This window comes from Astatotilapia calliptera, chromosome 16 (assembly GCF_900246225.1).
Source record: "Astatotilapia calliptera chromosome 16, fAstCal1.2, whole genome shotgun sequence".
NCBI classification, from domain to species: Eukaryota; Metazoa; Chordata; class Actinopteri; order Cichliformes; family Cichlidae; genus Astatotilapia; species Astatotilapia calliptera.
This window is the reverse complement of record NC_039317.1, coordinates 21,346,582-21,359,992: the sequence shown is the minus strand read 5'-3', so window position 1 is coordinate 21,359,992 and position 13,411 is coordinate 21,346,582. Positions and strand designations below refer to the sequence as shown.

The 13,411-nt window shown below is 42.0% G+C and overlaps 1 protein-coding gene across 17 annotated transcripts in view; it reads left to right on the top strand.

Moving 5' to 3' along the window:
- Nucleotides 1-13,411, top strand: part of fmnl2a (formin-like 2a) — a 49,656-nt gene that overhangs the window by 9,713 nt on the left and 26,532 nt on the right. For all 17 annotated transcript variants that reach the window (XR_003269899.1, XM_026143698.1, XM_026143704.1 and 14 more), the window contains exons 2-3: nucleotides 4,953-5,036; nucleotides 8,204-8,284. Coding sequence is in view for 16 of the 17 variants with exons in the window: in XM_026143698.1 (XP_025999483.1) it covers nucleotides 4,953-5,036; nucleotides 8,204-8,284 (165 nt within the window). In the remaining variant the exon portion in view is untranslated. The remainder of the gene's footprint in view (nucleotides 1-4,952; nucleotides 5,037-8,203; nucleotides 8,285-13,411) is intronic.

Genomic DNA, 13,411 nt, shown 5'->3' with positions numbered 1-13,411 from the left:
GGTCGGAACGTGGCTTTGAATGATGCAAATTGGTTGTTTACAGCAGAAAGACGGGTCTTCTATTAAGGTCATTAGTTTCATTAATGCTGACAAAACAGTTATGCCGCATCTGTTGGTTTGAACACAGAGATTAAGTTCTTCTGGATTGTGGTGCGTTAGCAGGGAGAAGGTAGACGCAGAGGAAGAAAGAGGGGAGCGTGGGTTTGCTACCAACTCATGGCAACCCAAATCCTCAAGGAGAAACCAATCACTGCGCTGAAAGATATCTGAGAGGAGAGCTGGTGACAGTGAGGTGATGTACGGCACACTTTTGTCAGGTTCTGTCTCATGTTACTGTGTAGTAAACACAAGTAAACGCAGTGGAGCATGTTCTGAAAGTGGATGTTTTCTTTAATAGGTGGTCTACCAGGGTTTCTTGATTTTCCTAGTTGGATCGAGCTCTTTTGTTTGCATTCGCTCAAGCCAAAATTGCTTGGTATGTGAGATCACAGCAGGCAGCATGTGGAGTGATGATGTGAACATGTGGTTGTGGATTCTATCTGATGTAAAATTGGTGCTTTATCATTTTTTTTGTTGGCTGTCACAGAAAATTCAAGTGCTTCTCCTTAATCCCAGATCTATGTTTCAACTGCAGTTACCATCAAAGACGTTATGAAGTTTATAACTATTTTTATGTATACTTCACAGTATATGTTTTACTCCTAGTTTGTTCTGTGACACATTTGAAGACCTGCAGGGTGTTTTAAGAAAATGGAAATAAAAATGTGTGTTTTGTTTGTGTGTGTGTATGTTTGCACACCTAAAGGTGCAAAACACTACATTTTAGACACGTTCCAAAGCAAGTAGTTAGTTAGCCAGTTGTGTCAATATAGTTTAGATCTTGTAGCAGCATTACTGACTGAAGCAGGTCCTTCATGTGGGCTGTGTGTTTGCTTTTCTAGCCAGCTGTGCTGTGAAGGCTGTGCCTGAGCAGACCTCCTGGTAGGTAGTGGTGGTTGGTGGGCTTTGAGCCAGCAGTCTATTTTTACTTCTTTTATGACTTAAGCTGGATAATGATAGGATACGTGGGCTCTAATAAGTTCTGATGTGAGTTAAACATTGGCATAAAGTTATTAGTAGCAACTGTTAAAGTTGAGCTACACTAAAATTGGCCCCCTGTATCTGAGTAAATATGGCATAGTTTAGCACGACATACTGGCTCGTTGTCTCCACAGTACTGACAGTTATTAATGACCTGGATTCATGTTCAGGCTACAGCTTTGTTTCTAAAGGAACTCACTCAGTAACTGTACAGATGTGGGACAGCTGCTTTGGAGATGAAATGTGACTTTGGCAGCATGAAGGGAGGCTGGAGAGCATTGAAACCCCACATTTCACTGAGAGGGGATGGTCATCTAGCACAGTGAATTCCACTATTTTTTTTTTCTCCCTCTTGTCATTTGCGTTTTGTTGCCGTCTGGAGGGAGTCTCCGATGCTTTGTCAGGGTCTCCCAACAGGATTGTCTTGTTGACTAAATCCCTTTCATTGTGCTTTTTTAGGATTTAAACGTCCTTGCAGCTGCACTGGTTGCACGCATCTGCTTTACCAATACTTAAAATGGCTTTGCCACCATTTTATATCAGATTATTATTAATTTTCAGCATGAATGAGTGCATCCTTTTAGCGTGTTTGCCTGTGTCTCAAATTTCTGTTATGCTTTACTGTTTTACTAACCAGTTAAATTTAGGTGCGTATTCGTCAGGGTGGTCTGCCATCAGGTGTTGGTTAAAAGCTGCCCAGCCCTCCTCAGCTGCACCCCATTAATAACACAGTTGCACAGATACCAGTGTGGTTGTAGACATGGGGTAACCCAGTGAGCTGAGTGCTTGTCACAGCTCATTAGCAGTGGGATGAAATGAAGGCTGGTAGAAGTGGTCTTTTGCTTTAGTTGGAGCCTCACCAAGCAGTTCAGTGCACCCACAGCGACTCAGCAAACCACCCAAGCCACACAAGCACCCAGGCCAAAGGTACTCTTAATTCCAAACAAAACAAGGTAGACGTTTAGAAGTAAAAGTCTACCCTCCTTCAGGTTTCTCTCTCCAAAATGTAAAAGCACTTCTGTGTGTAACATAGTAAACCCGCTGGTGGTTTTCTGTCACTTAATGTGACCGTCCGCTCAGGCGTCAGATTGTATTTTAATGTGTTTAGGGAAGACGAATGGATACAAAGCCTAGTCATCTGGTCAGCAGCCAGAATGAGTCAATAGAACCCTTATGACTCCCAATTCCCTGCAGTCAGCACAGCAGCGATCATTCGACTCAAAGCTTCGGCAGAATACTAATTCAATTTCCTTTAGTTAAATATCTACAGGCTACAACCTGAGTTTTTACCATATCCATTAGCCACCCCTATTTTTTTTTTACTATTTTGCCAGGAAAATGAGAAAGGGGTGAACAATTTATATAAGAGTGTATAACAGTATATAAGAGAAAATAGTTTGTGCAATTCTAGCAAGTTTGAAAGTCAATATCTAGTATGACCACATTTATTCTTCAACACTGCCTGAACTATCTTACACAAGCTTTCTTGTAATTTATTTAAGTCATCTTCAGGAATAGTTCTCCAGGCTTCTTAAAAGACATTCAGAGCTTTGGATGTTGGCTGCCTTTCGTTCCATTTGTCACCAAGATGATTACAGGTTGTTTCAGTAATGTTGAGGTCCATGGTTTGGGGAGGCCAATCCACGGCTGATAGTGTTTGACTCCGTGTTTGTTCTATCCATGCGGGGTTTCACTGCACTGACACTGTTTGGGATCAATGTTAGGCTGAAAAATCAAAAGCTTTCCAGATGATGATACTTGGTGGATCAGACTCTGAGGATACTTTTCTATGTTCATATTTCCATCAGTTTTCAGAAGATCCCCAACACTGCTGGCTGAAGTCTGTCTTCTAGGAGGCAAAACAAAAAAAAATAATAGGTGGTGCAAGTAGGGCTGTTGTTTCATTTTACGCTATTGTTTGTTTCGTGGTGTCGCAAAATAAACTCTTTACGGCAATGTTTTTTCATCGTTTTGATGGTCACTGTAGTGGCTATATTCATTTCTTAAAGTTCTCTCTTTCTCTTATATTTTATATAACCACACTACAGACGGACAAGCCCCTGTTTTTAAGCGTTGTGGTTAGCAACAACGACGGTAACACCATCGCGTGTTCCACATAAACCTTTCACAATAAAGCTCAAGATCCTGTTGAGACTTTTCAAAATAAACCGAATCACGTGAAAGAGCAGATTATTTACGGATGAGAAGTAAAAAAGAGCCGCCGGGTGCTAATAAATAAACCTTAGACTCAAACGTTAGAACAAGGAAAAGTAGAAGCTGAGTGCGGTACCCGCTCTGATAGATGATGCAGCCCAACCAGTGTGGATGGGAAAAACAACCTCAACTCTAATGGTTATGTTTTCTAATTTTTTCCCCTGCTCTTTGCTGAATGGCTCTCTCTCACACAGCTGTATTGTGCATCTGTATTATTGTGTATTCTCTATGACCGAAAGCTGCAGAAACACTCAGTTTAGCTATACACCTCTATGCTATTTTTGTGCTCTTAATGTGTTTCTGTTTTATTTCTATAAGAATAGCTGGTTAACCAGTATCCAGCTGGGTCGCACTTGTGTTTCCATGTTCTTTGCGCAGCATACTGGGAGCGCTAGATAATTGTTTGTAGCCTTTCTAAATCCACACGAGGGTGTGGTGAATAATGCTGGAAAGTGCAACATTTTGGACAGCTGCAGAGGTGTTCGTACATGAAGCAGATGTCGATAAAGTAAAACCGGATAAAGAGAAAGAGTTGTGCAAGAGTTGTGTTTTTTTGCACGATCTAAGCTTATTTTCAGTCTTAATGTGTTCGCCAACACATGGGTCACATTAGGTGTGACTGAACAACAGGCTCTTCACAGGAAATCACTTGCTTAACCTCATCAAAGAGGAACAGCTTTAAAAAAAAGTTTCAAAGCAAAATACTGAAAGATGTTCAGAGCATCCACCTTTACTTCAGACTCACTTCTGTACTTACGCCTTCGTTTCTTGCCCTGGGATAACTGGCTGAAGAGTCATAGCAGTAACTTAGAAAGCAGGGTTAGATGTTTACCTGTCCTGCCTCAGCAGATTTCTGTATCTGGCAAGACAGATAAACCATCAGCTGTTTGGTTAGTGGAAGACTTGATATTTTATTTGTAGACTGATGGCAAAAATCTTGTAAGGAATGTAAAAAAAATTCTACTTAGCAACAGGCTCAAACTAACACACACACACACACACACACACACACACACACACACACACACACACACACACACACACACACACACACACACACATATTAGTTGGAAAACAAATTCATGGTCAGATTTCCTTAATCATAGAAAATCTTTTTCTGTGCGCTGTTTGTCCAATCTTGTTTACAGAACAGAATATTTTCTTCTTAACAGAGTGGAACTTTTTGTGTTTCCTTCTAAACTTTCCTTTTGTTTTCTGTTTATATATTGTGGCCCATTTTTGTAAAACCTCTAAGACGCCTTAGGGAGGGGTCAGTTTCATTTACAGCTGGATTATCCCAAATGAACAGGAGGGAAGAGCACATGTAAACATTTTTGGCGACCTTTCCCTAATGATCCTCACTCACACTTTGGCTAATGTAACTCTTCTGTTGCCTGCTCATTGCTATGTTTAGCAACGAGAGAGCCCGTAACCAGCTGTTAGGTCAGAGGTCCATTAAGCTTGCAATCTCTTAATTACTCTCTTTGGGAGCCACGGACACCCTGATGTTGTTGGTGCAGAGTATAGTGTATAGATGCTTGCATCTTACCAATGATGACAGGTTTCTTAGTTTGATTTTATGTTTGGGATTAATGATGGTATTTATTCATTACATTGATCATCGTTTTGATTAACTGGGACCTTTCTCTCTCTTTCAGAACTCAATGAATCTTCCTCCAGACAAAGCGCGGCTCTTGCGACAGTATGACAATGAGAAGAAGTGGGAACTGATCTGTGATCAGGTGAGCATCAGCCACTCATCTAAATGATGTGATCCGATGTAGCTGCTGCATAAGTCACATTTAATTGATTGTAGCTGCTTAATTACTAAATCATTTTAAATGCTGAAAACATCTGGGTAAGGTTCACACAGAATGATGTTATATGTGCTGTCTGGACTGTCAGCTGAGCGTGTAATCTAGGAGAAGGTCCCACCCCACTGTGTGTCGTGACCGCAACACTCATGCTCCATTGCCCTGCCTTTATCCAGTAAGCCTTTTGCCATCTTTACACGCCACCCTGGCTTCCTTGGTCAAGTGGGTTAAGTGGCACAGCAGGGAGCGCACATCACTTAGCTAGTTGAAAAAACTCAGCCTCTTATTGGCGTCAGTGCTGCGTGTAGGAAATAACAGAGGGTGCACGTTGTGCAATGAGCTGTGGTCTGAGCGCTCTACTCAGTCCGCAACCTCTGTGCCAGAAAGTTTTTCTGCCTCCTTGAACAGAGGAGAAAAACAGAGACAAGATCAAGACCACCACCCACCAAAAACTGTATTGATAGTTACTGACCCTGAGAGGAACTGTAACAGAGAGAAACCACCAGACTGCTGACCAGCAGTCAGAGATCTTCATGGGGCTGACTGCAAACTGTCACAGTTGAAGTAAAAATAGTCGCTTTCATTGAAGCTAAACGTTGCCCGGTGATTTTTGCTGACAGTCTTGGCTTCTCGATGGTCACGCACAGAAGAAGGGAACATGCTCGCCACAGTTCATGTTCATAATAAACGTTTTATATTGTGAATTTAAAGTTTCTTATCCTTTCTGTGAGGATGGGAACCTTGAGACAGACCGCTTTGAGCTGGAAAACTATGGAGGAAATTTTTCCAGCCAGAAAATCGGTTCTGAAAGGAAACTAATTTTCAGCGCAGGAAAGTTACAGCAATGAATTTGTGTGGTACTGAAATTAGCAAGGAAAAAACCACAGTAAATTCATCTAAATATAGATTTACTATGGTAATGCTTTAATCCTGTCAGATATAACATCTAGTTATATAATTCTCTCTTATGAGAAAGGTTACATTTGGAAAACCAAATTTAGAAGCTTAACCTGCTCAGACAATAAAGGTGGACATCAGTCATTTGAAAGTATGCTCCATCTCTTTCCTACACTTTGTTTGGTATTAGGTTGAAGTTATAGAATGAAATAATGCATTTTCCTCAGTTTTACTGTTGACATCAAAGAATATTGCTAACCCAGTTCTTCCAGTTCTTTACTCATTTTTTGTTTTCAAAATAAACCTATACCCATGACACTGCAGGCAGCTGTGGGACTAAGTTACTTTCTGTGTCATAGCTACAGTGAAGCCCTTAATGTAACCATGGCAACAGAGAGAAGCAGAGACGACAGGTACACACCCCCTCTGGAAAACAGCCCTTGCGGATGAAATATTAAACGTTTTCTTTCCAGCAATTATGAGGCTTTATGAAATATTGATAAATTGTTGAGGTTGTTCTTGAGGTGGACGCAAGGTTAAAACATCCCGAGTACAAAGAGGGAGATCGGCACGATCAACTCTTCCCAGTCGAATGCTGTGGTTGTGATCTATTTCTAGCCATCGGAGCGTTGTACAGAGGCGTAGTTCATATAGATGAGTCGCTGTGAGAGTACAACAACTGGTTGGCAACTCTAATTTTAAAAGGTTTCTCAGATGTAGAGCAGGAAGTAAAGATCACTGCTCAAACTTAACTTAAACCTGCTATTTTGGACTCTTCATTGCCACGTAGCATGTTGAAACCCGCTTATATTCCTCTACATACCAAACATATTTGCTCACTGTGATTTCACCGGTCTTTATAAATTCACACTTTTATATTTGTGAGGTATTTACACACCTCACAGGTCTTTGCGCTCGTCATGATTTGCACCGTACCGTTCGCTCGTTATTTTGCAGACTCTCCAGCTCGAGCTTCCAAGCTTTAGAGCTGTCCGCCTGCGTGTTGCTGTCTGCTGAGAGCCGGCTCTTTTTCCTGACAGCTCTCTCGTCTTTCCTGTTTTTATGCGACAGACCCTGTGGCAGTGACAAATGTGATGTTGTCGATCCGTTCTCTGTATCTGTGTGCGGAGGGTGGACACCTTTCCAGGATGTGATTCATGACAAAAGCGGCACAGCAAATACTGCGCTGATGAAGCTGACAGTTTGAAGTTGTTTGCATAAAAGCATGTGATATGGATGGCTTTTGGTTACCAGTGAGGGAGGTTTGCAAGTGTATGTGTTCCAGTAATTCGCACACATGTACGGCCAACCTGTAACTGTCGCTGACCTTTAACGAGATCAGAATCACTGTATCCTGTTACATTTGTTTGAAGAGATATGGCTGTCCGTTAGAGGAAAGCCACTGGGAGATCAAGTTCTTGTCACTGCCTGCTAAATTCTCGCTCCTCTTTTTGGGGAATCTGACGCTGGACAGTAACTTTCTTTCTTTTTTCTTTTTAAATATTCTTGCTAGTAAGTGAAACGAGCCGCCGATCTATATCACCTCTCGATCTATAAATCTATACAAGATCAGAGCATTCAAAATTAGGAAGAACACTGGAGAAATGTGACTGCACTGCATGAAGAACACATTTTCCTTTCTGTGATATGGCCTGCAGTCTCAAACTGATGCAGTGTGGGCTACGATGCGGCACTCAGCCTGATCCAAACGCTCTTTCCTGCTCAACACAGTGATCCAAATCCAGCACTAATCTGCTGTATCGTATATATTTAGAGCATCGTATATAATGGTCTGGCGTCAAAAGTCTTGCTGGTTGAACTTGGGAGACTTAAACATTCATGTAGCCAGGTGTGGCCACAGTTCTCAGGCAGGCAGCTCTTTACAGCACGCTGAAATTAATGAAAAGATCATCAGTGAAATTTGTTTTGCATATAAAGGCTGGTTGCTGTTTACTAGCCATGAGTTCAGACTTGTGAGGCTGTGGTGTGTGTGTCTGTGTGTGTGCAGTCATCTGAATGAACAAAGTGGCTCTGTCAAACAAAACTGTGAAACTGTGAATATAACTTCCACTATTGTTACACGAGAACTGTCCAGATGTTTAGCTTCTGCCCTGTGCTCTTGTTCTCCTCTTCCTCTCGTCTTGTTTCCTCCCACCCCTGCTCATTTCAGTATTTTTGTTTTTTGTTCCTTTTTACAGGAGCGATTCCAAGTGAAAAACCCGCCTCACACGTACCTCCAAAAGCTGAGGAGTTATCTAGATCCAGCGGTCACAAGAAAGGTGAGTGGCCTTGCTAAAACATGCTTCCCTGTTCCACTGGCCGTTTCAGCGCTGTGGCTTTTCCTTCCCCTCTGACCCCTCTATCTCTTGTCCAGGATATCTCTACAACTGAGGAAAAATTGTGCACATGAGTTCTGGAGGAGACAACTTGGGAACTAGTTGCAAAACGGGCATCAGAGTGACTTAGATAGAAAGGAGACAGTTGTTTATCTGGAACCGCCCGGGTTTGAGAAAACCACTGGCCACTGCTGTTCTGTGGCTGAGGGCATGCTCTGCACTCACCATGCACTGCCAGAAAGAGCAATGGAGAAATAAAAGTTTGAAACAAGCTACTTGAATGCAGAGCGACGCAGTCACATGAAGCGCTGCACTCACATCACCTTGTAGCATAGCAGGGACTAACTGAAGAGATCAGGAGCGTCCCAGCAACATGATAAAGATGGTCTTATGTCATCTGAGCAGCCAGTTCTGGCTGTTTTCCTGGCAGCTTGGAAGGGAGAAGGGAGTAAAAGGAGGAGCTTCGTGAAGACAAGTATCAGCCAGCTCTTAGGGGTTTGCCAAAATGAAGTCTTTTTGGCCTTGCTGAGCGAGCTGTGGGGGGAAGGTTGGGAGACCAGCGTCTGTGATAAACAAATTAACCAGAAGACTCTGCCAGAATAACAACAAATCGCTGAATAATTCAATTTGGATTGACTGGAGTTAAGATGTTAAAGCACAACTGGTTAGCTAGAGCAGCACAAACAAAAGCTGTGATGACTAAGGTAAAAAGAGGAGCAGAAATGTTTTATTGGTGCAAGAAAATACCCCAGACAGCACATTCTCTGTGTGTAGCCAAAATCAGCGTTATTAATGGGTACAGTGAGGAGTGACTCCTAATGGTAAATTATGCAGTTTAGTCAGGAATGAAAGAGTAGCTTCAATAATCTTTAAAGAGAAAGAACATAAAATTAATGCGATAAAAGTTTTCTCTGCACATACTCCTAGTACACCTAAATTGTTGAAATGCTGACAGTTCAATAATACGAGGCTCTCACAGAATTTTAAGAGCATTTTGAATGCTAGTTTAATTTACAACCACTCAGGTTAAGACTGACTGGTGATGGTGGCTTAGGCTGCAAAATATATGCTTTTCAATGATAAGTTCAGCAGTTTGACTCCTAGTTCTCGGCCTTGCCAGGCTGGGACTTTGTTTGCTTTTTGGCACAAAGAACTGCATTTGCAGCATGTTAGATGGTGACGATAAAGAGCTAACTAGGCTGATCTGGAGTATCGACCGTCACAGAGACTGCTTCACCTATCTGGCTAATGTAATGCCTGAGAGATTGCACTTATAGAAGATCTGATAAAGGCAGAAAGCACAAAGAAAGTGACGCATGTCAAAGGAGACATGATAGACAAAACACTGAAAGGCTGTGTCAGTGGTAGAGGTGCAGGTTTGTTGACAGCTAGTATAAATCTGCCTCGGTAACTGACACCGACTGTGAAACTATAGATGGAGAAGTACTCCTCTTCCCTTCCTTCACACATGCTGCTGAAGTTTTCACACATGAATGCCTAGTATGAGGTAGTTACTGGCTATCACTGTGTTTAATTTTCATATTTCTTATCTCATAAGAGAACCGGAAGAATATTTTCAGGTGTGTAATAAATCTGTTTAGCTGTAGTTGCTAGGAAATGCATAAGCCTGGTTCTGGCTGAAGGTAACAAAATCCACCTAAAAGCACTTTTTAAGCTCTCAAATTAACTTTTTTTTTATCCGCCTAAAGCTGAGGTGTCAAAAACAATGTTGTTGATTGAGCTTTAGTGGTGCTAGTAGGTGTAATTGTAAGCAAGGCTGAGCTGTCCACCTCCTGGTTGCAGCTTTAAATTTGGTGTCTCAACTTTCTCCTCCAAATCTCCCGTAAAATTTGACTAAGCAAATTTTCCACAGTGCCATACTTGAAGGAGTTGGTGTCTAAACACTCAGCACACTCGTTGTTGGTTCAAGTCGCATCCTCCTTCTTTTCTCTTTATCTTAAAGTCATCTGTGTCTACATGACTAACTGATCTATATTAAACCCCTTTAAATAAAACAAAGCTCTCTTTATTTATTTACCATCATATTTTTACCGATTAGTCTCATAGGCTGAGTGGGCCATGTGGGATTTTGGAAAGTCTTTGCCTGTTCTTTGCCCTGATCGGAAACCTCAAGTGGTCAGGCACAGGGGAATCAAATGAAAACAGAAAGTGAGTCGGGTAATGGCGAGGGAGGGAACAAGAAATAGTGAATAATAGAGCGGGTTAAAGGGGTAGGTGGGGGGGATTTGAAAGAGATGGACAGTGAATGAGAGAGTGAGAGACAAAAAAAGCATGAGAGAGTGTGGAGGAAAAGAAAGAGTTATGGGCTTCTTTCTACATTCCTGCACCATCCCCCTTTTCTTCAAGCTCAAACAATTGCCACTTTGTGCCACTGTGAGAGAGCTGGAGGTCATTGCCTCTGCTTTTCCATAGGCAGGCTCCGGTGCATTCCTCGAGGCAGCTCTCAACCAATAGGCAGCCAAGGAGGAAGAGCTGCAGTCCAACTAGTCCCCAAGAATGTATCAGCTATTGATTTGTTTCCAGGATGAGCCCTCCTGAGCTCACACTTCCCTAAAAACTCCCTTTTTTACCCTCCCTTCTCTACGGTTTCAGTGCTTTCCATGCGCTTGCTTTCCCCTTTCACTTCTCCCTCCGCGTCTCCTCCTTTTTCTCATTTCCCCTCGTGTCGTCTTCGCCCTCCCTCCCCACTGTCTGCTCCTCTCTCTTCCTGCTTTCTCCGTGTTGCAGCTGGTAGCACTTAAAGTGTGGAGTGCGGGGTGTTTGGTGGGGGCTCCGAGAGCCTGCGCAGTTCTCCCAAAATTTGCTCGGCTTTCCACACAAGCGCACAAACGACTCCTCCCTAATAAAAACACTCTGTTTCTCATCTCCTCATGTTCCAGACACACGCCGCCTAAGCCCAAAGACACAGGTCATAGCTATGGGAACAGCTCTTGTGAATGTTAATAATAGGTTAACGTGGGACTGAGCTTCGTTTCCCCCCCTGATACAAACGCATCATGGAAAGTGACTAGGCCCTCCAACCCTCGATGGTCTTCTCTTCTCTTCTCTTCTCTTCTCTTCTCTTCTCTTCTCTTCTCTTCTCTTCTCTTCTCTTCTCTTCTCTTCTCTTCTCTTCTCTTCTCTTCTCTTCTCTTCTCTTCTCTTCTCTTCTCTTCTCTTTTCAACCACAGCTATCGGCCCAAGATGACCATATTAGGGATATCCACTCTCAGTGACATCATATGGAGAACAGCAGAAAAAACTGTATTTGCTTTAGTCTCATGAGGATTGCCTGCACTTCCGCTGACCTCGTTATTTGAAACAATGGCAATGTTGTATATATATATATATATATAGTATATTGTATATATACAGCAGGAAAAACAGGACAACACTAATGCAGAACTATCTTCTATTTAACTTGAATATAAAACAGCATGAAAAGTCTACAGTAGAATTTACAGTATCCTGTTTTGTCAGGAAAAAATACCTAAACGATTACACGGCTAACTATTAGCATGAATATACCTGAGTGTTATAAGACCGGGGGTTAAAGTGGGATTTGGCTGGTGTGGGTACCGTAATATCCAGTGTAGCAATGCAGAGTAAAATACGATCACTTAGAAATAAGACATATAAAAAACTGGCTTGTGAGCTGCACTGGGTTTGTTTTTTCTGCATACAGGATGTGATCAGCTGACCTGCGCAGCTGCTGTGTGCTCTTTGTGGATTTGACTGAATTCAACGACCCTCGATGTAACCAAACATCGGCCATAAACACCCCATTTTGCCCTATAACAGTCCAATACGCTGCATTAGTGCAAAATTCATCACAATACTGGAAACGAACTAGTTTAACATGCACTAAACTGCAGATCATGCTCATGCAATGTTTAAATAATACAAAAGTTATATACTTTAAATTGTTTTTTTAAGTCATTCAACTTAAGTAAGTTCGATCCAATAACTGATTAAAAAAAGATATTTAAAGCAACATTTATAATCTACCCAAACTTGAATTTCCAGTATATCAAATTTTCCTTGCTGAGCAGTCCTTATTTTCTTATCTTCCTCTCCTGTCCTTTATTTTTTTAATATCTTTCTCCATCTCTTAGAGCAAATGCTAGCATTTTCTCCTCCCTCTAAAACTTTAACTTGCAGTCACACGTTTGTGTTTGGTGATATTTCACGAGCTCTTTCCAACACTGGAAATTGCCTGAGTTCAAGCACCGCTCCGATTACACTCTTCTGAAGTTTTTATTAACAAGACGGCAATGGGATATGAGATGGTGTTTTCACCTTTTGACACACTGTGTTTCAAACTCCAGTGCCAGTGCTCTATTATACAATCAATTTTCTCCCCTCCTCTCCTCCTCACTCCTCTGATGTAACACTTTTACTCTCCCCGTCTCTGTCCCGCTCTCTGATCAGGGATCCTCCCCGCCCTCCTGTTGCACTGTGAGGCTGTTTGATCATCACTGGTCACTCACTTCTCTTGTTTTGTTCCTGTGATTGTATAACAGCCTGAAGGGCCTTTTTGTTTTTGGTTTTGCAGAACACCTCCCGTTAGAGGATGAAAGAAAAGAGGAACCCGCTCATCTTCTCTGTTCTCTCGTTTCTCTTTCCCTCACTAGTTAGTTCACAGCTTCCTGCGTGCTGTCTTCTGTCTGTAGCCACAGTAACAGGGTTGAGAATGTGTGTGTGTGTGTGTGTGTTTATGTAGCTGCTACTGCTCCTGGCCAGGCTTGAGAGGTAGCCAATTAGGTGACTTGATTTTATCATGCTGCTTCCAGGAGGGATTATTGCTATTTACAGAACCAACATGAGCAAACAGAAACAACATAAGTGGATAAAAAAAAAAAAAAAAATCCAACTCATGCACTTTCACAGTTTCCAATGACTCAGCTGGCCTTCTTGTTTAGCCTCTTTATTGGTTACTGGCAAATAAAAGCATCATTTAGAAACCTATGGGAACAGCTCCATCTCCTCTTTCATTCTTTTATTTTGTAATCAGTGTGCAGGCTGCCTGCTTTTATATCTAAATGCCAATGTGGTTCCTTCTGTCTGTTT